Here is a 26,444-nt window from a genome sequence, read left to right as displayed (position 1 = left end):
TGGAATTTCAATGTAGCCCTTTTGGGCTGTGGATCAGCCTTTTGTCCTACAATATATAATTAGAAGAACTTGTTTTCAACAGAAGTTAAATACAGTGCCAGTTCCTTTTCACTGAACTCCGGTTGCCTGAAATTCTGAGTTAGCCTCGGGTAGCGACCCATCTCTGCTGCTGTCAGAGAGTAGGGTGTTTTCACCCCTTCTAGGAAACTTTCCTAGTTACATTCAAATTTTCTGCTTTTGTCGAGTGAGATTTTCCAGCTAATCCAGGCTCTTTGGTAATCATTTCCAGTGTGCAAACATTGAGGAAACAATTATAATGAGTAAGAAGCAGTGTGGCCTAGTGAAAAGAGCTTGGCCCTGGGAGTCAGAGGACCTGCGTTCTAATCCCATCTCTGCCAAAGGTCTACTGTGTGACCTTGGGCCAATCACTTAACTTCTCTGTGCCTCAGTTTCCTTTTCTGGGATATGGGGATTAAATCCTATTCCTTCCTACTTAGGCTGTGAGTCCCATGTAGGAGAGGGACTGTGTCCAACTTAATTACCTTGTATCCTACTCCAGATTTAGTAGGGTGCAGGGCATATATTAAGTGCTTAACAAGGACCGTAACAAGACCAATTAGAAAATGAACAGTTTTGCGAAGGGTTTGAAGTGTTTAAACCACTTTAGAGGGGATCGATAGCATGAGCAAGATGGAATCAGCCTCATTTCAAATCTTAGGTCTTGTGGCCTGATTTTGATGGATGATTTGCTGTGGCTTTGATTCAGATCTGGATTATGCAGGCAGGCAGGTGGACATCACCATGGACAGAAAGTGGAAAAATAATTTGCATGTGGTGGCTGGTCCACTGGGGTGAAAGCTCTGGGACACCTTTCTGTGTTTTCCCATTTATAGAGTGTCAGATTAATTCAAGTTCTTCAGCTTTCTACTTGTAGGGAATTATTTTTGCAGTATCTTGGCACTTTTTCCTTCAGAGAGGTCCTCATGATGACTTCTCTATGGCCTAAGGAAACACATTTATGCTGTTTGAAACTCTGAACTCACTCTGCCCTTCTCTAACTTGATCAGAAAGCCACGTCATGCTTGGTTTTGTGGGGATCACTCTGATTAATACTTAGTATTAAGTAGTATTGAGAAGCAGCGTGGCTCAGTGGAAAGAGCACGGGCTTTGGAGTCAGAGGTCATGGGTTCAAATCCCGGGTCCGCCAATTGTCAGCTGTGTGACTTTGGGCAGGTCACTTAACTTCTCTGTACCTCAGTTCCCTCATCTGTAAAATGGGGATTAAGACTGTGAGCCTTCCCGTGGGACAACCTGATCACCTTGTAACCTCCTGAGCACTTAGAACAGTGCTTTGCACATAATAAGCACTTAATAAATGCCATTATTATTATTATTATTGTTATAGTAATTGGTTAAATAATTAGATAGGAGTTTGGGGCTACTCAGTCTCCACAGAGTATTTTGTTTCCTTGCGTGAAAGCTGGGACTGAACTCATAGGATAAAGATGGGAAATAAGACTGAAAGACTGGTGACTTCCAGTGTTGAATCCTGTTCCAAAAGTGGGGTGATGTGGATCTGGGGCAGTTCTGGCACTGGGTACTGAAATTCTGACCCAGAGCAACAGGTATATCAGCTTGTTATGGACAGGGACTGTGTCTGTTGATGTAGTGTACTCTCCCAAGAGCTACATACTGTGCTTTGCACACTGTAAGTGCTCAATAAATATGATTGAATGAATGAATGACAGGAGAGAGGAGCCTGCTGAGATCCCTCCGTACAACCAGCCCCACCTACTTTCTAACTAGTGAAGCAACTTTCTGTTATTACTATGGTATTTGTTAAATACTTACTATGTGTCAAACATTTTTTTTTTAATTGCTGGGTAGATGCAAGTTAACCAGGTCTGATACAGTCCATTAGGGGCTCACAGTCTAAGGGGAAGAGAGAACAGCAATTTCATCTCCATTTTACAGAAGTGGAAACAGGCACAGAGAAGTAAGCTGACATCACACAGCAAGCAAGTAGCAGAGCTGGGGTTGGAACCCAATTTCCCCAACTCCCAGGGCCGAGCACTTGCCAGTCACGGCTCCACTGCTGGGAACCAGTACAGTGGCAAGTCACATAACTTCTCTGAGCTTCAATTTTCTCATCTATAAAATGGAAATTAAATACCTATTCTATCTCATATCAATCAATCGTGTTTATTGAGCACATACTCTGTACAGAGCACTCTACCAAGCACTTGGGAGAGTACACTACAGTGGAGGTGCTTGACACATTCCCAGCCCACAGTGAGATTATTGTCTAAACAGGGAGGCAGACATTAATAAAAATAACTTATGGTTTGTAATTCATATAATACATGATCCTATGTAAACTGTGTCCAATAAGGGACAGAGATTGTGTCCAACCTGATTATAATAATAATGATGGCATTTGTTAAGTACTTACTATGTGTTCTAAGCTCTGGGGGGATACAAGGTAATCAGGTTGTCTTAATCCCCATTTTACAGGTGCGGTAACTGAGGCACAGAGAAGTTAAGTGACTTGCCCAAAGTTACACAGCTGACAAGTGGTGGAGCTGGGATTAGAACCCATGACCTCTGACTCCCAAACCCATGCTCTTTCCACTGAACCACGCTGCTTCTCTAATCTGATTATTTTGTATCTATCCCAGAGTGTAGTAAATGCTTAACAAATATTATTATTCATATTCTTCTTATTATTTTAATTCTTCTTCTTATTATTATAAACATCTGGACTTGGGACTGTGACCAAATGCAGCTCCTATGAGTCATTAATTATTACTAGTTCACACATGCACAGCAAGAATTCTTCATTCGTGTCTTACTGAGTTCAACCACTAAATTTATGCACAGTGGTTGAGCAGTCCCCTCCTCATGCCCCCACCTCATATTTTCTTGATGGAAAATTTAACACTTTCACATTTTTTACACTATTTGAATGGCTTTTAATTGGAGAGCAGGCAGGGTATGTTAGAGTATTTAGGTTTTACCCATTCAGAGTGATCACAGAAAGAATCTAGCGAATCTGGAAATAAAACTCTAGTTTTCAGAGTCTGCCCGGTTCTGAAATACTGGATAGTTTTGTGCCCTAGCATATCAGTGTTTATCTAATTTGGGAACACTGTTGCTCGTGAAGTGATCCTTTAAATATGGCGATCAAAATGAAAGCTCATGAAATTAATTCATATAGTATTCAGTGAGGTAAAATCTGAGGGCTGACTGTACTAGCTAATGTAGGCTCCTAATCCTTTCCAACATATATATTCATGGAGACAGGTGAGTTTTTTTTCTAATAGGGAAAGGTCTTGTTTCCTTTCCTCTCTGCAAAAGCTACCTGCAAGTTTTGATGCCCTTTTTATTTTCCTCTTTGTATGAAAACCTGACACACCCTTTATATATATCTATAGCTATATCTATAGATATATACTCATCCTCACATTTCTAAAGGTTCTGAAGACATTCTAAACCTTTGGAAAAGTCAGGGTGCATTGCACAGACTCTGGATTGTGTTAATGATGAAACAGAGCTTTACCTCACCAGACCTCTGGATTAGTAATCAAATGTCAGTTTATCAGGCTTGTTTTGTGAAGGACCAAAAGCCTGGGAGAGCAGTCGTCACCCTACTGGCTTAAAAAGTTTAAGGTGTAATTTGCTTTATAAAGAATGTTATTTGTGGCTCTTAGCTGAGTAATATGAAATTAGTCTGACAGCAAGAAACATCTTTCCCTTAGTTGCTATTTATTTTGTGGTTGTGCTGCATATTTCATGTTCTTTAAAATAAAATTGCCTTACTCCCAAGTAACACAAAAAATTTAAGCCAACAGGATGAAATCTCCATGGCATGCATATGCAGTGATGGAGGTCTTTTCTTCCATGGATTTACAACATTTCCTTCTTAAAGCAGTAGGTGCCATGCAGCCCAATAAAAGTATTATATATATATATATATATATATATATATATATATATATATATATATATACACATATATATATGAATGCAGCATATGTGGTCCTTAAACTGTTGAATTTTTCAGATCTCTGATTCTGTCGAGTTCATTCTAGTTCAGGAATAAGTCAGTAAAAGGTGATGAGTCCATGTGACATTAATAATTATGGTATTTGTTAAGAACTTACTATGTGCCAGGCACTGTACTAAGCACTGGAGTGGATACAAGCAAATTAAGTTGGACACAGTCCCTGTCCCAAATAGGGCTCACAGTCTTGATCCCCATTTTACAGATGAGGTAACTGAAGTACAGAGAAGTGAAGCGACTGGCCCAGGGTCAAACAGCAGACAAGTGACAGAGGAAAATCTATGACCTTCTGACTCTCAGATCTGTGCTCTATCCACTACGCCATACTGCTTCACTCTTAGTACCTTGCTAGCGTTCAGTGTCACAAGGCTCCGGACTCCTGCTCGCTTTGCGCTATCCTTCCTTCCTCTTTTCCCATCTCCTTCCCTCCTCCTTTCCTATCTCCTTCCCTCCTCATCTCCTTCCCTCCTTCCCCCTCTCCTTCCCTCCTCCTTTCCTTTCTCCTTCCTTCCTCCTTTCCCTTCTCCTTCCCTTCTCCTTCCCTCCTCCTTCCCCATCTCCTTCCCTCCTCCTTTCCCATCTCCTTTCCTCCTCCTTTCCCATCTCCTTTCCCTCCTCCTTTCCCATCTCCTTCCCTCCTTTCCTTCTCCTTTCCCATCTCTTTTAGACTGTGAGCCCACTGTTGGGTAGGGACTGTCTCTATATGTCGCCAACTTGTACTTCCCAAGCGCTCAGTACAGTGCTCTGCACACAGTAAGCCCTCAATAAATACGATTGATGATGATGATGATGATAAGAGTGAAATGTGTTGCTGAAAGAATTTACTTTGTTTCAATATCAGAAACCACTAGAGGGCAGAACCTTTGCAGCAAGCTATCAAGTCGTGGACAGTCATAAACAACAGTTAAGACCTCGTGGCCCAATCCCCCAGAGTCAGTTCAGTCATTTTTATCATAGAATCATAATTGGAAGAGGCCTGTGGAGGTTATAAGGTCCATCATCCGGGTTCCGAAAGAACACCCTTCAAGATATCCTCCTTTTTAAAAGCTTCAGGTTAAAAGAGTCCACGACTTCCCTCGGTAACCCAATGCAGTGTTTATTAATAATAATAATTATTATTATTTTGGTATTTAAGTGCTTACTTCATGCCAAGCACTAAGTATGAATCACTAAGCACTGGAATAGATACTTAAATAGATACTTAATAGACTTTAGACTTTAGATTTTAGACTGTGAGCCCACTGTTGGGTAGGGACTGTCTCTATATGTTGCCAATTTGTACTTCCCAAGCGCTTAGTACAGTGCTCTGCACATAGTAAGCGCTCAATAAATACGATTGATGATGATGATCAGACCCAGTCCCTGTCCCAAATGGGGCTCACAATCTAAGGGGGAGAGAGAACAGGTATTTAATCCTCATTTTATGGCTAAGGCAGCAGAGGCACAGCATAATTAAATGACTTGCCCAAGGCCACCCAGCTGATAAGTGGCAACCCAGGTCTGTCCTTTTTCCAAGAGGCTATGCTGCTTCCCTGCCTTTCAGTATATTTCCCTTCAGTCAGTCAGTGGTATTGAGTGCTTACTATGTGCAGGGCACTGAACTAAGATCTTGGGTGAGTACATTATAATAAAGTTTGTAGACACATTCCCTGCCCTCAAGGATCGTATAATTTAGTTGCAAAAGCAGACAGTAAAATGTTACAGACAGGGAAATTCACCGAGTATAAGGATATGTATATAAGTTCTTTGGGGCTGGGTGTGGGGTGAGTATCAAAATGCTTATGAGTCACAGACTCAAGTGCATAGGTGACAGGGAAGGGAGAGTGAGTAGAGTGGGAAAATGAGAGGTTAGGTAAGGCTTCTTGGAGGAAATATGATTTTAGTAAGGCTTTCAAACTGGGGAGAGTGGTGGTCTGTCAGATATGAAAGGAGTGAGAGTTCCAGGCAAGAGAGAGGATATGAACTGGGAGGAGGAGAGAGAGAAAGAAAGAGAGAAAGGAAGGAAGGAAAGAGAAAAAGGAAGGAAGGGAGGAAAGGGAAGGGAAGGAAGGAAAAGAAGTTTTCTCATGCTGCAGCTCAAACCATTTCCCTCTATTTTGGTCCTCAGTAGATATAACACTACCACTTGTCTGCTGTGTGACCTTGGACATGTCACTTAACTTCCCTGTACTTCAGATCTCTCTTCTGTAAAATGGGGATTAAGATTGTGAGCCCCATGTGGGACATGGATGATGTCCAACCTGATTTTCTTGTATCTACCCCAATGTTTAGTACAACACCTGCCACATAGTAAGCCCTTAAAAAATGTCATTAAAAAAAGAGATGGAGAACAGGCAGCCATTATTTTATGACTAGTAGTCCTTCATATATTTTCCACTTGTTAAGTAGTAATTGTTTCTTTGTCCTGTCAAGGCATAGTTAATTGGTGTGAATGAGCATCACTGTTTTCTTCTTCAAAGGATTTGCCCCAAGTGCTTATCTTTTAAGATTGACTTCAGAACTGTATGGGGAATGGCCTCTGAGTATTTAAGAGCCCTGAAGTTAGCCTTCTCTTCCTGTTACTTGTGTGTACTGACAGTCAACATGAATGCCTTTACATCCAACAGGAATCACCAATATCTTCAATTGAGAATTCATAAAAGTAAGGGGCAATTTTCCTGGGAAGATTTTAAAATACTTTACACCAATTCTAAAAACTCACACTTGACCCTTATAAAGCAACCGTTTAACACATAATTTAAGTGTGAAGTACAGAAGAGTTAAAAGGCATTCCTCTAACAGGGAGAGCCAAGAAACTAATAAATCAAGGTGTAAAGAGAAGATTCCTGACTTTCAAACCTAATCAGCAGCCCATAAACCCCCGTTGCTGCTTCAACACAGTATTTTAAAGTAACAAAAAGTGAGTGCAGGAACAAATATGCTCTCATTCGTGAAGTGAAATGATTAAAGTTCAATTTATTTTACAGAATAAACTTCTGACATATCAGATGTCCACCCTTCATTATTTTTGTAAAAAAGGTGATTTGCAGCAGAAGCCTTATGTCAAAACATTTTTGTTTGTTTTATAGTTCCACCAAGTAAATAAAGATTAGGTAATGATTGATTTGAGATGTTTTGATTCCGAAGACAATTTACAAATCTTCCACCATGAACAGAGTTGTTAATGATGCAATCCCAAAGAGCAAACCTATGTTCCTAAATTGTTCTTTGGCTCTCCAGCTAAAGGCACAGAGGGATTCTTAAAAAACAAACAAACCCAAAGCATACTATTTTTAATAAACACTTAAACACTTATTTGCCCAGAATTCACTATTTTTTGATGGAGGGAAAAGAATAGGAAGGTGAGAAGCTACCATATTTTAATTGCTATCTAAGTGTTTTTCTCCAATGTAGGATATATTAAATGCCTACTATGCGTTTAAGTACTTGGAGATTCAAGATAATCATATCAAACCAACATAGGGCTCAATCTGAGGGCTATTGAGAGTATTTTAATTGCCTTTTGTCTTCTGTTACACCCTGGACTTATTCAGAGATTTAGGAGAATTTTTATGGTCTGTCAGATGCATTTAAAAGGCCAGACTCTTGTAGTTTAGACAGTTAAATCATTTATGTTTGGTTTTGTTCTTTTTGCCTTGCATTAACCTCTCCCCACAGTGTTCTTCCTCCCTTCTGTGCCGCATATACACTTGGGTCCATACCGTTCAAGCACTCTGATACTCACCCCATCCCTCAGCCTTTCTTCCCCTACCTGTAATTTATTTTAATGTCTGTCTCTCCTACTTGATTGTAAATTCCTTGAGGGCAGGGATCATGTCTACCAACTCCATTATATTGTATTTTCCCAAGCTCTTCATACTGTGCTCATTACAGGCAGGGAACATGTCTGCTAATTCGGTTATATTATACTCTCCCAAGCGCTTAGTACAGTGCTCTGCACATAGTAAGTGCTCAATAAATGTGATTGCACACATGCAGTAAATACCATCGATTGATTAATTAAATATTTTCCCTTTGATGAATTCCAGTGTGAAGCTAGCAATTTCTGAAATCAGCCTTCATGTATTTCCCATCATTGCAACCAAAATTTGAGTCCCATACTTGAGCTGTAAGCTGTGGTTCTTGAGCTGTAAGTAGCTCTCCAGGGGTCTTCTTCAGGTGTTTAGAATTTGCCAAGATTATAAAGTCCTAGAGGGAAGAGATCATGTAAACTCTATTGTACACTTTCAATAATTTCGTACAGTGATCTGCATTCATTCATTCAATTGTAGTTATTGAGCGCTTACTGTGTGCAGAGCACTGTACTAAGCACTTGGGAAGCACAAACTGACAATATATAGAGACGGTCCCTACCCAACAATGGGCTCACAGTCTAGAAAGGGGAGACAGACAACAAAACAAAACATGTGGACAGGTGTCAAGTCATCAAAATAAATAGAATTAAAGCTAAATGCACATCATTAACAAAATAAATAGAATAGTAAATATGCACAAGTAAAATAGAGTAATAAATCTGTACATACGTTATTGATTGATTGATCAATTGATAGATAATCTCCTTTGCAGACTATAATCTTCTTTGTAGACTATGAACTCCTTATTCATTCAGTGCAGCATGGGCCAGTGATTAGAGCACAGGCTTGGGAGTCAGAAGGCCTTGGGTTCTATTTCTGGCTCTACCACTTGTCTGCTGTGTGACCTTGGGCAAGTCACTTCACTTCTCTGAGCCTCAGTTACCTCATCTATAAAATGGGGGTTAAGACTGTGAGCCCCACGTTGGAGCGGGACTGAATCCAACCTGATTAGCTTGTACCTACCCCAGCGCTTCGAATTGTGCCCGGCACATAGTAAGTGCTTAACTAATACCATTAAGACCAACAAATGAAAAACTGCTTGTGGGCAAGGACTGTTTCTATCAATTAGTTGAACAGTACTTTACCAAATGCTTAGTATAGCACTTGGCACAAAGTTAATGCTCAATAAATACCACTGATTGATTGCTGCTGTGTCCCACTTTTAGTAAGAGAGGAAAAAAAAGATAGAGAAGAAGGAAGCAGTTCCTCAGTGCCAAACCCTCCACTCTCATTTCGGCACCCAGTTATTGTGGCGCATTCATGATTGGCTGGAACAACTTACATGTGTTATGTGTGAGCTAAACAAAGTGTGTGTGTATTGTGTGTGTTTGTCTTTATGTCTGTCTCTTGAGTTTAAAGATGATCCTGCCATTCATGGTGAGATTAGATTGGTTAGCAAAGGTATGTCTCATAAGACCAGTGAAAGACCAATTTGTCTACATCAGACTGATCAGATTGCTCCTTGCTGCATTGTTGTATTTTTTCCCAACAGTGCTGGGGTGTGTTTCTGTTTCCTCTTAGTATCCCAGTCTTCCTGAAGTCTCTATTCCAGAAGAGTTCCCTCTAGTTCTAATGGCTGCATGCTGAGCTGATCTTTCTCTGCAGATATCTCCCAAATGTCCATTCATATGTCTTGTTATTTAATATTTTGGTTTATGTACCTTATAAACATTTCTTCGTTCCATGGTTTCTGACTATCCTATTTCAGCTCAAAGTTTAGTAATTATTGTAGTCCATTCTCTTGTCCAGCAAACGTATAATATGATAAGCATGACTTTGATATTGGTGGTCTGACTATATTCCAGGATCTCATATTTTGTGATCTTTTGTTGCCACTAGATGGTATGAATGTGATGTTGCTAGAACTGCGCTAAAATTCAAATGTGATGTCTATGGTAGGTTCTGATCCCTCAACCATAAAAAAGGTTGGTCACTCCGTTTGTACATTTTCAGTTTTGTCTGAAGGTTGATTCCATATTGTTTCCATCTCCTTCGTTTGGCTCTCCCAAAAAATATATGTAGCCTTTTTGATTTGGTTTTCTATTCAGCCTCTCTTAGTGATATTGGACAATGAGTTACCCTGTTAACAAAACTCAGTAATGGCATTCAACCCAATGATGCTGATGTTGATCCTCGGTTGAATGTAGTTTGCCAAATGCTAAATGAAACATAACCTAGGTCTTCTTCAGATCTTTTGTCAATTTATAGTTTGGTGTTAATTTTGAAAACCAGTTAATCACCTATAGGTTAAGGCTCAAAAGTCACAGTGCTCCCGTGAACTTGTTTGTGTTTGGGTGAAGCAGGATGTTTTAAGGATAACTTTCTTATTCTCCCTTCCTATTTCAACTCAAATGTTCCCTGTTTCAAAAGGACCATTCAAATACTTAGAGGGTCATCTGACCTTACTGCTGTCTCTTCAGTGACCAATGCCCTGGATCATTTGTTTGCACAAGACTTTTGATTAGGTTTTACCACCATCAGCAAGAAATTGTATTTCTAATAAGTCAATGAATAATATTTATTGAAAACCTTCTGTATGAAGAGGCCAAGACTAAACATTTGTGAGAGTACAATGGGAATAAAAGGCATATTCCCTGCCAACCAAGAGTTTACAAATTATCTATAATATTGTCTTCCAGAAGCGCCAGTGGGTTGCACTAAGCCATTTCCCTCTCTCGCTCTCTCCCTCTCACACAAACACACACACACACACAAAACAAAAAAACAAAAACAAAAACAAAAAAACAGTAACAGGGCCTGAGAAAATCCTTGGGGAAGGGTTACCTGCGGTGGATTTTTATTTTCCTCCAGAATATTTTTTTCTTCAATTCAAATGGTTAAAAACATATTTTTAAAGCACCTTCCCTTCACCAATGGGTCTTTTTCCCCCATTTGGGGCAGTTTATTTATTAGAATTCACCCCTTTGGGTCCTCTCAATCAAGTTTCTGAAGTATTTCTTTTTTCAGTCCTAGATGGCATTTTGCTCCTCTGTGTTGGTTATAAATTTAGGTGTTTAAAAGAAAATGCCCAGTAGTCTAATTAGGTCACAATTTGGCATGTTTTCTTTCAGCCAAGTAAAATGAATCTTGCCAAGCCTCTTTGGAAATGAAAAATGTTTCCTGGCCCTTCCAACTACAGAGCTGGCTAAACCTGTTAAAACCCACAGATGAACAAAATATAGTCTTTGCAATGACAGTTTACAACCACATCAGCTCAGATTGTCATGTCAGAAAAGAATAGACAACACCAAACTATCTAAGATGTCAGGGTTATCCTTCATACCCTGATTCAGCACACTTGGGGCTTTTTTTTTTTTTTTTTACATTTTCATCCCAAGTTTTCATTTCCTCCAGTGAGCAATTCTGGAAAGTTTTCATGAAGGTAAAGGGTGACAGCAATCCAGACATCCCATTAAGCATTTTTAGATTAACTCTGTATTTACCCTTTGCATAGGGCTGGAAGGAATCTAGAAGATCCAGTTGTCTTGTCTTCACTCAACTCCTTGCAACAGAGTGGTGTTCTTGGAAGTCTCCAAAGAATGAGATTCATTTTTTTTTTCCCTCAGTTCTGTAGTTGGTCAATTATCTTACTGACTGGACGGAATTATTATCTGGAAGAGTTGAAAGCCCGCTAATCAGTCCCTCCTGTCCCATCCTCCCATCTCACTATTCCTGTTCCTTTTGTTGGACTACCTCCTGTGGGTTTTCCTTTCCATCCTCGCCTCTCTACCGCCCACCTCTTCTGGGATATTGGCTCCTGGTGGGAAGGCATTGTGTCTTCCAGCTTTGTTACATGGTACTCTGCCAAGCACTTAATATGGTACTGTGCACACAAGTGCTCAATAAATACCATTGATTAATGGATTTATTGCTATTCCAAAGATGATTTTGGAGCTGTGTCCACAGCCCTCGGGTGATACAGATTGTTGGCCCTTTCCTACCTTTGCATTTCGGAAACACTGTTGCTTCATCTTTTAATCTATTGTTTTTTATGCCTTCAGTGGACCAGTAGTATAAATAATCACCATCCTCCAAATAACAATTGATTATACTTTTAAAGACTGTTAAATCATTCTTCAGCTAACCCGCTTTTCTGTAGGCTAAATTCTCACAGTCCTCCAGGATTTTTTTATTTTCCATCTCTCTAAAGATTTTATCTTCAAGCATCTAGGGTCCCTGTGGGATCTCTTAATCCCATTAGAGTTGAAGAACCCCAAATGAACCCACTCTTCAAGTAAGGTCCCAACCAGGACTATGAGTTCTCTTAAGGTTCTGTCCTTGACTTTCTGTGTAGCTGTGGGCAGGCTAGTCAAGTTCTCTGTACTTTCATTTCATTTCCCTCTAGACTGTAAGCTCATTCCTATAGACAGCAAGTTCATTATGGGCAGGGAACATATTTGCTAACTTTGTTTAATTGTACTCTCCCAAGCACATAGAACAGTGCTCTGCACAAAGTAAGGCATTCAATAAATACCAATGATTGATTCATTCATTTTCTCATCAGTTAAATGAAGTTAGTAAATATACCCTCTTCTGGTAAAACTGCTATAAAAGTAAAGAATGATAATAACAGTAATTACAACAATAAGGATAATAATAAGAACATCTAAAAGCTGAGGGGTATTTTGAGTTTTTCCAAAGCATTTTCACGTGAATTTACTCTTCTCCTCACTTACTGACTGTAAGACAATTTTTCCAGAAGAAAAGAATGGCAGTTGTTCCTATGTATATAGTTTTCACATGTGAGTTTTTTCTTGCTTTGCAGAACACACTGGAGCAGTGCAATGTGTGTGCCAAACCCATCATGGAGAGAATCTTGCGTGCCACGGGAAAGGCCTATCATCCTCACTGCTTCACCTGTGTCATGTGCCATCGCAGCCTGGATGGGATTCCATTCACCGTGGATGCCGGCGGCAATATCCACTGCATTGAGGATTTCCATAAGTATGTTCTCCTATCCCTCTGTTCCACACTTCCTGCATCAGACAGTAGGGACTCTGCTTTGTGATGTCTCTTAAATGGAATTCTAAGGCTGGGGAGATTTTGTGTCAACCAAAGAGTGGTAAAAAGCCGTTCTAGGCTTTGGGACTCAAGCTAATTGTTCAGGACTCCCTTTCTACACCCCAATTTCCTTTTATTCATTCATTCAGTCAGTCATATTTATTTGAATGCTTACTGTGTGCAAAGCACTGTACTAAGCCCTTGGGAGAGTATAATATAACAATGAACAGACAGATTTCCTGCCACTATGAGCTTAGAGTCTTTAGCATGATAATGCTGAGATCCAATGATTTCAAAGCACTATGGGGATTTTTTTAAAAAATCCCAGCATATGTCCTTGATTAAAAGCCTAATCAGCCTTAGAATGTTTTATAATGAGTTTTTCTAAGAAGTAGTATCTGCCCATCTAATTCAGGAATTTCAAAGCATGTACCCATAAACTCCCTATAGACTGTAGATCATGTTCCCAACTTTTTAGTATTGTACTCTCTCAAGTGCTTAGTCAGTGCTCTGCACTTATAAATACCTTTGATTCATTGATTACCATTTTGGATTTGGGTGGTGTAGATGAACAATGCTGAAACTGTAATCTCCAGGCAAAATTCCATTGTTCATTGATAAAATGGAGCTAGCAACCATAACCTTTTTTAAAAAAATTTTGGTGAATGGCAAATAGGGAAGACTATTGTGAGAATAGAAAATTTAACTTCTTTACAAAAATCAAAGAAAGCAAAATGTCTATTGTAATGTGCAGTAAAAAGTGGATTTTTTGTAAATGCCTAGTTACAGAAATTCTCCACCTCTATGACAAAGGAACAGTTTATTTTTAAAGGACACTGGCAACATGAATTGGATACTTTAGCTAGTAATTGCACTTGAGGCAGACCTATATATCTATTTAAGGGAAGTTTTAAAGTATATAATTGAAGTCATTTTTTGTAATTACTTCCTTCTCGAATTTATATAGTCCTAGAAAGACAGAAATATTTCTGTTGCTGATGAAGACTGATGTATTATACCCTTCCATTAAAACAGGGAATCAGTACTGACAAATGTAAGTTTATATCCCATCATTTATCTCCTTTCTGGGGTAAGCAGCATAATTAGGGAGTAGTGGCAAAATTTGGTGGGTCTAAAGACTTAAAGTGCAGACTTTAGCACTCCCCCCCAAAAAAACAACACACACTCCACTGAGCCCAGAGACATTCTAAAACATTAAATTATTTAAATAAATAATGTTTTTTGTGTGTGATTGGCAAGTGTGTGTGGACTACTTTGCAATAGTTTCTCTCTGTGTCATGATGCCTAGAGAATGTGTTCTGGTGCCCATAGTTGCCAGAGGAACAGTTTTGGGATAAACACTAGACAAAGATTTTAGATGTTTGAAAATGCTTTTTGACCCTAATTTAACTTATGCTAAGCAACTGCTAAAGCCCTTTCAAAGTGTGATTTGTTCCACTAAAAAATGTGTTTCACCCTATCTGTTTGATTTCCAGGGAGATAATTCACAGGGGTCCATGTGTTGAGTTTTCATCCCCCATTGCCAGACTAAAGTTCTATAATATATGTTTGCAATAAATCAAACCCTCCAACCACTACTTCTCTGATGAGGGTGGTGAACACTTGTGCTTCATCCTCTCGGTACTTACATAACCTAGCAGTGGGGCATCCCGTTGGTTCTACAATTCTTCCTCTTGGCAAGCTTTTCTCAGTATTACCCCTTAAATTTCCCACGGTCCTGAGACATCTTTAAATACTTACCATTAACTGTTTATCTCTCTCCATCTGCCCCCTCCCCAGGGGCTGATGAGCAAAATCAAAGTTAATGTGTTTTGGTGAATGTGGAGGTTAATAATCAAAAATGCCGAAAGCAGATTTCCCTGACCAGTTAGTAGTCAGCAGAACGCTCCCCCTAAGGATGGGTTGAGCCAGATTCTTTGTTTGCATTTAGCTCCTTTATTCCTTCCAAATAATTAAATAAAGAGGTGGGATTGTTCAATGAGCTAAACAGTTGTCTAGAATCACAGAGTTCATTATGGGCAGGGACCGTGTCTGTTGTTGCATTGTACTCCCCCAAACACTTAGTGTAGTGCTTCTGTACACAGTAAGCGCTCAATAAATATGATTGAATGAATGAATGAACAGCAGAAGGAGCTTTAATTTTGTCTCCGCTCATGGAAGTGGTTTTGCAAACCATCTTCCATTTCTGTGATTTGCTTTCTCCACCCTGTAAACTGTAAGCAGAAATAGGAAGTGATAACTAAATCCTTGGTAGGAATGAAGTTTATAGCCTTCTGAGAGATAAACAGTGCCAGTTTAGGGAGTGAGCTCTAGAAAAGCTAATCTTGTAAAATATGGCAGATAACCCCAAATGCCAGGAAATTTACATCAAGGTCAGTGGGTTATCTCAGTGTTTAATCTACAGAGAGAGGGTGGAAAAAATCATTTTTTAAATAGATTCCTGAAACACGTATTATTTTATTGCTGGTGATTCAATTCTGAGGATGTTTGGACAGTTTTAAGCAGGATGTTTTATCTGAAAAGAATACAGGTTTCCCATATAAAAAATGCCATGTGATTATTATTACATTGTAGACTCTAGACTGTGAGCCCACTGTTGGGTAGGGACCGTCTCTATATGTTGCCAACTTGTACTTCCCAAGCACTTAGTACAGTGCTCTGCACACAGTAAGCGCTTAATAAATACGATTGAATGAATGAATTACCGTTGTAAGCATCATCGTTTTATTTTTTTTCTATCAATCAATTCATCTGCTGCTTGATTCTTGTTTCATTAAATTGTAATTACGTCTATGCCTTCTGTGTGCCCCTTGGAAAGTAATGTTTTTTAGTCTCACAACAAACAGACATTTTTACGGTGCTCTTGTACAGAAGAGCAGGACAGGAGAGTGGCAATTTTCTAGGCATTTCTCTGATCTCCCCAATGTTCTCAAATACCTGGAAGCATGCAGGATTTTCTTCCATCTGTTTCTTATTTCCCTGAACTCATGTGACAGCCTGAGTTTCCAGCAAGGATTAGTGGATGCTTACATCCAATGTACATGAACCTGCGCCAATTTGAAAAGGCCTGTTCCTCCTGTATCCTTAAAATTACTAGAATCCAATTGCAGTACACAGCCACCCACAGGAAAAGTGAATGTATGGCAGAAGATTATCAAAGTGAGGCATAAGTGTGTGTGGCTCGAGGCAGAAGGCAGTGCCGGAACTAACAGAATGGGGAGGTCCCTGGCATGTTTCCTGGGACATTAAACATTTGAGGTGGAAGGTTCAGTGGGTTCGGGATTGGTTCTCCTGAGTCTGTCCCAGAGATAGATTGCTGCCCAAAGCACAAACCCAACCCCCCGGTCTCCAGAGAAATCCTTATTTAGGCAGTCCGTCTTTCCTTTCTGTTTCTAGGTCTCTAGGCACAGATTGTACCCAGGCAGATGCTCTACTAACCAAACATTTCATCTTGGTTTCTAAGGAAATTTGCTCCCCGCTGTTCCGTGTGCAAGGAGCCCATCATGCCAGCCCCGGGGCAGGAGGAGACGGTCCGTATTGTGGCCTTGGACCGGGATTTCCATGTCCACTGCTACCGGTGTGAGGTCTGTATTCCATTCTACAGGCAATGATGGGGACACTAAAGATGATCTTTGAAGATGATGTTGGGATTGCAGCTATGGCTGAGCTTCAGCTATGGCTCAGATTTCCTTCAGGCAAGATTTAAAAAATAATATCAGAAACATGAATGCAAAAAGTCATGGTCATGCCAAAGAACTATCAATATTATTGCTATTAGTATCATTAGTATTATCAATGTTCAGTAAGATTTTTGGTTATTCAAAGCATTGTATGAAGTGCTGGGGTGATTGCATAAAAGTCAGTAAAGGTACAGTTGCTGGCCCAGAAATTGATCATTATCATGGCTCCTCATTCCTCCAAAACCTCAAATGATTACCCATTCCTTTCTGTGTCAGGCAGAAACTCTTGTCCACTGACTTTAAGATATTCATCATCTTTCTCCTACTCATTCGATCTCTCTCCCACTACACACTGGCTCCCACTTTCTGTTCCTCCTCTGTGCTTCATTTTTGTTTCTCTTGCTGCCGTATTCTTGCTGATAACCTCTCCACTGCTTGGTACTCCCTCTCACTTCGTATCTGACAGACAGATTCTGATGTGGCTTTTTTTGGCCAAGTCCATTTGCCACTCAGAGCCTCAATTCCATCATTTTTTATGGCACTTGTTAAGCACTTACTATGTGCCAGGAACTGTACTAAGCACTGGGGTAAATACAAGATAATCAGGTTAGACACAGTCCCTGTCCCACATGGGGCTCACAGTCTAAGTAGTGGGGGAAAGAAGATATTGAATTCCCATTTTCCAGATGAGGAAATTGAGGCACATATAAGTGAAGTCATTTCCCAAGGTCACACGGCAGAAAAGTGGCCGAGTCAGGATTAGAATCGAGTTCCTCTGATGCCCAGGATGGGGCTCTTTCCGCTAGACCACACTGCAGCACTTAAAACAGTACTTGGCCCATAGTAAGTGCTTAAAAAAATAACATAATTATTCTTGTTCAATCCCAGGCCTCCACAAAGTCACTGTAGAAAATTTTCAAATACAAGTGTTTATAAAGAAGCTAGTTTGCAGGATGCTGGATATGATAACTATTTATTTAATACTTTACATGCTATGCTCTCATTCTCACCTACTTTGATATAGTTTTAAGAAAGAAATGCCTCTCCTCCAAAGTGTTACTTGGAACTTGTTTGCTAGGTGCATTCACTTCCCATTTTTGTTTTCCGAAATGGACTCACATGGGATGTTTTAGCACTTTTGCCAGCCAACATTTTCTTCCCAACAAAGTCGAAGAGAATAATCTCTTCTTGGATTGGATTAAATGTGCAGGGCACTGGGAGTCTTTCTCCTTGGCATGTCAAACTCTACTGCATCGTCTCTTGCCAGGAAACGGCTTACTCAAGAATGAGTTTAGATAATTCAGTTATGCGCTTTATACTGACTTCAGTTCTATTCCCACACAGGTGTTTTTCTCCAAAAGATCCTTAACTAATGTGGAATGAGAGTTAGCTGGTGGTTAGAGTCAGGTCTCTTGGGTTTCTTTTCAAGCCCATTCAAATGGAAGACTGGAGGACATGATTATTCTACCACTTTTCTACCACAAGTCACTTAGTCATCCCTACTTGCACAAAGTTCAAATAATATTAATAATAATAATGATGGCATTTATTACACACTTACTATTTGCAAAGCAGTGTTCTAAGCACTGGGGAAGTTACAAGGGGATAAGGTTTTCCCACGGGGGGCTCACAACTTAATTCCCATATTACGGAGGAGGTAACTGAGGCCTAGAGAAGTGAAGTGACTTGCTCAAAGTCACACAGCTAACAACTGGGGGAGCTGGGATTTGAACCCATGACCTCTGACTCCAAAGCCCATGCTCTTTCCACTGAGCCATGCTGCTTCTCATCATAGGGTGTTGTGAGGCTTTGAATTTATGGTAATGCAGTGCTTTCTAAGGACAGCCTTAGAGCCTTTCTCCATGGAATAGCAAGGTATCATTATCGCTTCATTCCTTTAACAAGGATAGTATATAAGGGGCAGATTTTCTATACAGTATCCATTTTACCAGCAAACAGGAAGCAGATAAATCTAAATGACTTTCGCAAGATGTCCTAACACTCCATCACCCCCAATCCCCAACCCCACCACTACCACCACTACTTCAAATTCACTTTGAGCACCAAATAAAATGTCTCCAGGAAGCCTTCCCCAATTAAGCCCTTTTTCCCTGACTCCATCTCCCTTCTGCGTGGCCTATGCTCTTGGCTCAGTAACCTTTGGGCACTTGATATTCACCCCACCCTCAGCCCCATAGCACATAAGTAAATATCCACAATGTATTTATACTAATATCTGCCTCCTCTTCTAAACCCTTGCGGGCAGAGAATGTATCTACCAGCTCTATTGATTGTTAAATTGTACTCTCCCAAGTGCTTAGTATAGTGCTATACACACAGTAAACACTCAGTAAATCCCACTAATTGATTGATTCAAGATCCCTGTATAAAAATGGCACCGTGTTCCTGATCATTATCACTGTAATTTCAACTTCAAGCACTACTGTGAGCTTGCCTCTAGATTGTGAGCTCACCTCTAGACTTTGAGCTCATTGTGGGCAGGGAATGTGTCTGTTTATTGTTAGAGTGAACTCTCCCAAGTGCTTAGCGCAGTGCTTTGCACACAGTAAGCACTCAATAAATACAATTGAATAAATGAAATTATCTCTGTGGTCTTTCTTCGTAGGATTGTGGGGGTCTTCTATCAGAAGGAGACAATCAAGGCTGCTACCCCTTGGATGGACACATCCTCTGCAAGACCTGCAACTCAGCACGGATCCGAGTCCTGACTGCCAAGGCCAGCACTGACCTCTGAGAATCAGACGTTCTCACTTTACCTGCTGAGGAATAGGGAGGCAAGGGAGGTCACACAGCTTAAAAGTTTTTTTTATCACTATTACACTATTACTTCAATAAAAGTAAGGAAAAAAAAAACAGAGAAGGGACCTGGAGGATGGTTTCTAGTCTTGATAAATACCATCGATTGAGAGATTGATTGCTTTTTTTATTCACATAGAAGCACACTGAAAAAAAATGTTTCTAGTTATCACCAGCTACATACTACACTACAGTTTATAATGTTTGACTTGGATGAGTCTTCCTATATGCAAGGACTCTTTTAATTAGCACATGAATTGTTATTAACTGCCCCTTTAATTTTGCAGTCCCATAATTTTGAACACTGGTGTTTGTCTGTCTTTGGGTTGAACAGCTTTTTATAGAATGATACTTTTGCTATCACACAATTTTTATTTTTTGAGGGGTGATGCTTTCTGCTCATAGGTGCTTAGGCATGTACACATCAGCCTTTTCTGAAGAGTGTCTGCTTTCGTATAGACCGTGTACTCAAAGGCTTGACACTCTTTTATGAATATAGAAAAATAGTCATGTGGTTTACTACATTACCTAAAGCCAATTCCGTGCCTTAAAAACATTTACATGGATTATTATGTTAGAAATGGTTAAAAAGAAATGAACTAATATATTGCATACCCTAAGTACAGTTGAACATGTAGTGGCCACTAATGAGTGATAAAACACGTAATTAAGTGGTGGAAGTTGAAACTGATTTCCCACTATGCTGCAATAGATTCAGGTGAATTCTTTTCTGGTGCTTAGTCTCACTGAACAAAACTTTACATCTGACAGTAGACTCTACTATAGGTAACCATAAGTATGGCTTGATTGAAAGAGTCATTCCTACAGCTGTACATATGTATTTCACATCTAGAATATTACAGTTCTAGAAAATTTTGTTGAACTTCTCATGATCTGGCTATTCCCTCATTCTCAGGCCTCTTGAAAGGTTAATATTTTCAAATTTTGGCTTTTCCAAAAATGTGACATTTCTACAATTGCTCCATTTTTCATTTGGAGAAATATTAGCATGATTCCCCAAAATACACTGTTTAAAGGATGTCTCCTATGAATTGGTACTTTTCCTCTGGAGAAATATGCTTGTAGGGAATGGTGTTAACTTATTTTTCTGGTTACAATAATGATGAAGCCATTTAAATAGTTTTCCCTGCTAAATGCAAATGTGAGTCTTACAAGTTGTGTGTTTTGTTTTGTTCATGAATAAAAGAAAAAAAAAACCTCATGAATTCACAGTTCAGTCTTTAGTTTTAGGATGTTTTTAAAATTCCAGTGAAGCCCTAAACTGTCATGCACATAGTACCAGTTGTGCTAGAGAAAGTTTTCTTTCTGAATTGCAGACATGGGCCACCTAAACTGTTTTGTTTGAGAAAAGAAGCCTAATTTAATATTGTTGGTTATGCTTTCAAAGTCTAACCTTCTCTGCAATAGTATCTCTTTCATAAAAATTACAGTATAATAATCATGGTAACTTTTGGTGTATTTAATGTTTGTCAGAATTTTCCCCCTTCAGTAGAATTTCATTTCTGCATTCAGTAATATTCATTGGAATGAAAAATGGTTTGTGATTCAATTGTGATATGTTTAGGGGTATCGAACAATGCAGTTTTCCCATTTTGAATTCCATATAGTCACAAAATTGTTCATCATTTTCAGGAAGTAAATGTGTTTTACTCTGAGAATGTCCTGAAAACAGTGAGACCTTTTTACACTGTAAAATAATGTCTGCCTTCTGGATATGTCACTACAATCTCCTAAGGTATTTTTTAACTCACCTACTATTGTCAATCAAATTGTTTTTTGGGGGGTGTGTAGGGTGTGTGTGTGTGTGTGTGTGTGTGTGTGTGTGTGTGTGTGTGTGTGTGTGTGTGTGTGTTTATCTGAATTTGGTCATCCAAAGCTAGCTCAAGGAGAAAATTGATGAGAAAGCACTTTGGAAAAAGGAAAATGCTATGCAAATTCAGAGTATTATTATTATAGACATCCAGGGCTCTAGTGACCTCAGTCTTTAACAAACATTACCCAATTTCTGGGGTCCTGTCAGAGACCTATATCAAGGCTTCAGGACATTGTTAGGTTGAACTCTTGCAAGGTAGTAGTACCTAGTTACATTAGGGTGACATTGGTGTCAGTGTCAATTACATCTCTGAATTCCTATATCATGGCATTGAGGCTGGATGATAAACTGTTCCAACTGCAGAGTAGAAAATGGGAGTTGGAATAATCAACGTTTTTAATAACTTTATTTTCAAATGGGAAATATCTGAGCAAGTGGTTGCCAGAAACTAATACCAAACTTTAATGGGAGGAATTTTATCTACTTAAAGGAAGACCTATCTGGTCTAGAGGTTGTCAAAAAAGCAAAATGGCCTGTGTGTATTTTTAAATTAAATTGAAAGTGTGAGCTGGACTTAAACACATTTTTAATAAGTACAGGGAAAACACACCACTAATATATGTCAAGTTTTAGTCCTCGTGCAACTGAATATTTACATGTCAAAAAATAGGGTTTGTGAAGAGTAATCATAATGCTTTTACTCTTGGGTACAGCAAAATGCTGCTTTCCCACAGTCTTTATGCTGCATTTTATTGCAAATTCTCATATATTTTTCCAAAGTGTTTTTGGCCAAGGATTTTTAAAGGTAAGCCAGGTTTTTAGCACAAATTTTCCACTACTTTTATAACAATTGATGTATACACTTTTAGTGAAGCAGAAATATTTATACTCATTTTATTCACAAAGAAAGGAGAGCTTTGGGTTATTGCTTTTTCCTATTTTTTTGAAAAAAACACCAATTTACTTTTCTTCTTTGTCTTTGCTTATATGTAATCGTTTGATTCAAAAAATTCTGATTCACTGTTGGATTTTTCTGTTTAATTGATTTTCAAGCTACTTAATGATAATTTTGAATTCATGGTATCGCTTTGTTGAATTATTTTTATCACTGCAGAGTATCATTGCATAGTTAAATAATAGGAGGCAATCACAGATCATTTCTGTAAAAACAATGCACCGTTATGTTTATAAGATATATTCATTAGGTTTCTATTTTTAATCACTGTCATAAGCATTTGGTAATGTTATCCAACCGGGAAATCATTGCACTATGCAGATAAGAGTTTTTTATAAGGATGATTTTTTATCTGTTCCCCAGTAAGCATAAGGTGTGTGCATTTAAACTCATCTTTCAAGAGAGATGATCTTCAAAAACTGCTAACTCCTTCTTGTAGTCAATTTAGGGCAGAAATAAATGTGATGTCACATGTCTCTGAAGTTCAAAGATGGCTTTGAATTTCATTTTGTTCTGTTTGACTCATGTCAGGCTCAGTGCACTTTCTATGGGGGTTTATTTGATCAAAATTAGTTTTCTGGGCATTGACGATTAATGTAGGGATTTCAAAACACTAAATCTTTTCGGACTATTAAGGGAGCCACAGAGGTTATTTGGTAAAGTTCCAGGACAGAACTCTAGTCATGTTTATTTGTTCTTTAACAGTATGGTGCAATGGGAACTGATTGTAATTCTAAGGTATGTCTAACAAGTGAACGAGATTAAGGGGGATCGAGTTCTAAAATACTAAACTTCCTATGAGGCTGCAGATTTCCTAGTTAGTGAAAATCCTATTAATGTGAACCTCCAGGGAGTGACAGTGGTATTTTTAGAGGATACAGGTTGGACTTCTCTCAGAGCAACCATCACTGTTTAGAAAGATGCTGACCATGTCCATTTCTGTGTCAGTTTACCCCTTGGTCCCTCTATTGCCGAGTTTTAGAAGGTGTTGGGAAAACTCTGGCAGCTGCTATTGAGATCAGGGAAACCCGGATGTAACCTCGCAGCCTAGCACCATTCCTATTGGCTTGGTACAGCAGTTTTTTCATATACATTTGTAGACCAATTACTATTCTGCCTTAGTATTTCACATTAATAGTTTAAACATCTGTAACACAAAACTTCAGTATATAAGTGTATAAATGAAATGTAACACATTGTCCCACACCTCTGGACAGTCTGTGAGGGGAAAAAGACAAAACAGACTAATGATTGACACACCAGAATGCAGTGGACAAGCTAACTACCTTTGAATGGTTTTTCTAAGACTGTGTTAAAGTGGCTAGTTTCACGTTTGTTTTTAGTTAACGGATTGACATTGCTGTTAATAATCTACTGAAGAGTTTTAAAAGTTTTCTTTTTAATTCAAAAATATAGATGGTAGAAAACAAAAAGGCAGAATGGAAGGAAGTGAGACAATCGTTTTTTCTTGGCAAGCTCTATTTCAAGTGCAAATGGAGTTTCTTGATGTTTTTGGTACTGTCTTATGAATCAAAAAGTATTTTATTAGTCCCTAAATGACAGTGAATGATTCTGATTACAGGAGATGATTTGTGTGTGTGTGTGTGTGTGTGTGTGTGTGTGTGGTTTGACTTTTCTGGTACAAGTCAACCCTAATAGTTATCGGTTTGACTCTCTGTCCCAGAATCCAAGAAGAGCACAGCAGTGGGCTCTTGGGACACAGGGAAAAGAACAATCCCATTAGACCGCCTTTATTTTTCCTCAGGGACACTCATATCTTGACGTTATGGTGTAGCCACCTTACTCTGGGCACAGAGTAACCAGTTACCACCTTTGTTTTCCCCATTTAAATCGATCTAGATGCCCCACAAGGTCTTAAATCAACCTGTTCTCCCCACACAAGGAACAGGATTGGGCTTCACAATGAGGACAAACCATTCACGTCTTTGTCCCCTCAGAACAAGAAAAAGCCCGTGTGTAGGCTTAGCAGAAATGCTATAATTGACTCATTGATATGCTGTGGCCAGCTTTGATTATTGACCTCAAATAGATGAGAAAAAAAATGACCTCCAAAGGTTGTGGGTGGTTGGAAATGTTTTTTTTTTTTCTTTCCAAGTCTAAAAATCTTCATTTAAAACCACTGTGAATAAGTGAAATTTCAGTGATTACCTGGCTCTGTTGAACGGAAGTTAGATTACTAGTGAAATGATGGAATCAAGGATCAGTGGTTAAACAAAAATATAAATGGATTAAAATTTGCCAAAAAAACCTTAAGGAATTATTTTTGAAAGATGGATTTTATATTTTGCTATTTAATGCACTGCAATGGCAGAGAAACATTTTTTTTCTGTTTATTTATTTAACACATTTCCAATAGGGACATGGATCTTAGTTAATTATGTTATTTTGGTATATGCCATTTCATCTTGCATCCTTAATTTAATGGTGCAACCCTAGTTATATCATTTATAAATATGGTGATCTTTTAAGAAATAGGCTAGTCAATAAGAGGGGCTTTGCTTTTTAAAGCATTTTAACAAACAGAAACTTAATCTTTTGGAGTGGAAAAATGTTTAGGTTTATCAGTATACTGTATTTACATTTTTCATGGCAATTGAAAATGTCACTTTTACATATTATTTTAGTTAAGTATTCTTCATATGACACTAATAGAAAGCTCTAAATACTTAAAATAAATCCAGTGTTTGGTATAGAGTTTGCAATGGTTGGGTATAGTCTTTTTCATATGTTTTCCTAAGGTGACAGATTCTCAGTCTATAAGTTTACAAAATAAAGAAAATTGGGTTTCAACAGAAACAGCCATGTTTTCATTTAAATTTAGGTCTCCAGCACTTGGTTGAAAACTGACAGAAAATTGACCCACATTTTTGTCTATTGCTCTATAAGGAGTGCAGAATTTCAAAGCTCAGCATCATTTTTGAATGTCTTCTTCCACTCCCAATTGTTAAACGTTTATATGATTTTGACCTCGCCTTCATTACTTCTGAAGATCAGGTGTGAGTATTGCAAGCGCTAGAATTTATCCACCTACAAATGCATTTTTGCATTCATGGAGTTTTTCAGTCAAAACTCACTTTCTAGCCATAGGTGTTTGTCTTTTTTTCTCTTAAAACAAGGAATTCAGGTGAGGCAGTAAATGAAGCTATTGGGACCAAGTTCTTATTTGTAACTTTAGGAGGATTCCCAAAGGATAATATAGGATATTAATTGATTCCAGCAATTATGCTTTTTAAATACGATGTTGACTTGCCCTGAGTGGATATTTCATGACACAATTTATAAATTGTTAAAATTAGCAATTCCTGTCCAATATTGTTCTTCTTCCTTGCACAAAGAGCTAATCTAAACAAAAGCAGATCTGGCTTCCCAGGATATACCACAATTGCATACAGCCTATCAATAACTTGTGCCTGAAACTGATTTCCTTTCTTCAACTTTTGAGAAATGACTAGTTTTCTTTAATAGATTAGATGTTATATTAAGGATGGGTTTCATTTCAGAGGCCGACCAGGCTTTACAATACATAATGAATTTTTGAATGTAAGAGTCACTACTTTAATATTCAAAAGCAAAGATTTGCATTATTTTTTTCAAATGTTCAGGAGTGTGCAGTTCTGTGTTTTGCCCTACAACTTCATTCATCCCTTATCATGAATGCTGCTTCAAAGTAACGTCAGTAATCCTTTGTTTCCTTAAAGTCAAAACACTAGATGCTCACTTTATTGCAGAGATGTTGGAGATGAAGAAGCAGATACTTTTCCCCATATGAGTATGGAACATCAATCAGTGACAGTGCTTACTGTCACAAATAATGTGCTAAGCCCTTGGGAGAGTAAAATAGAGTTGTTGGACATGATCTCTGCCCTCAAGGACCTTGCATCTAGTGGAAGAGAGAATACGCACTTCTTACTCATTTTTCTTTTTTTCCTGGACTACCAGAGGCTCAGGCTTGGCCCTTTAGGTTACTGATGGCAATATAGTCCAGAATAACTGTGACAATATTTTGATACTTGGAAGATGGAATTGGTTACATTTTTCAAATGACCTAACCTGCTTCAGTCACCAATGTGACCAACATCTGTGAGTTTTACCCCAAATAGCATTGATTATCAGCCCAACAGTCTAATTCATTTTCACATCATCTCCAAGATTCTGGATCATGGCACACCAAAAATTAACACTATCGTTTCTTTCTTTT

The 26,444-nt window shown here is 38.7% G+C and overlaps 1 protein-coding gene across 1 annotated transcript in view; it reads left to right on the top strand.

Moving 5' to 3' along the window:
• LOC119930838 (LIM domain containing preferred translocation partner in lipoma) overlaps positions 1 to 26,231 on the top strand; it is a 728,061-nt gene extending 701,830 nt beyond the window's left edge. Inside the window, 3 exon segments of the mRNA XM_038749542.1 lie at positions 12,683 to 12,861; positions 16,403 to 16,523; positions 19,246 to 26,231. Coding sequence (XP_038605470.1) covers positions 12,683 to 12,861; positions 16,403 to 16,523; positions 19,246 to 19,374 — 429 coding nt within the window. The 3' untranslated portion in view covers positions 19,375 to 26,231.
• The last annotated feature ends 213 nt before the right edge of the window (positions 26,232 to 26,444 follow it).

Source organism: Tachyglossus aculeatus, chromosome 7, assembly GCF_015852505.1.
Source record: "Tachyglossus aculeatus isolate mTacAcu1 chromosome 7, mTacAcu1.pri, whole genome shotgun sequence".
NCBI lineage: Eukaryota > Metazoa > Chordata > Mammalia > Monotremata > Tachyglossidae > Tachyglossus > Tachyglossus aculeatus.
This window is presented reverse-complemented; position numbering and strand designations above follow the sequence as displayed.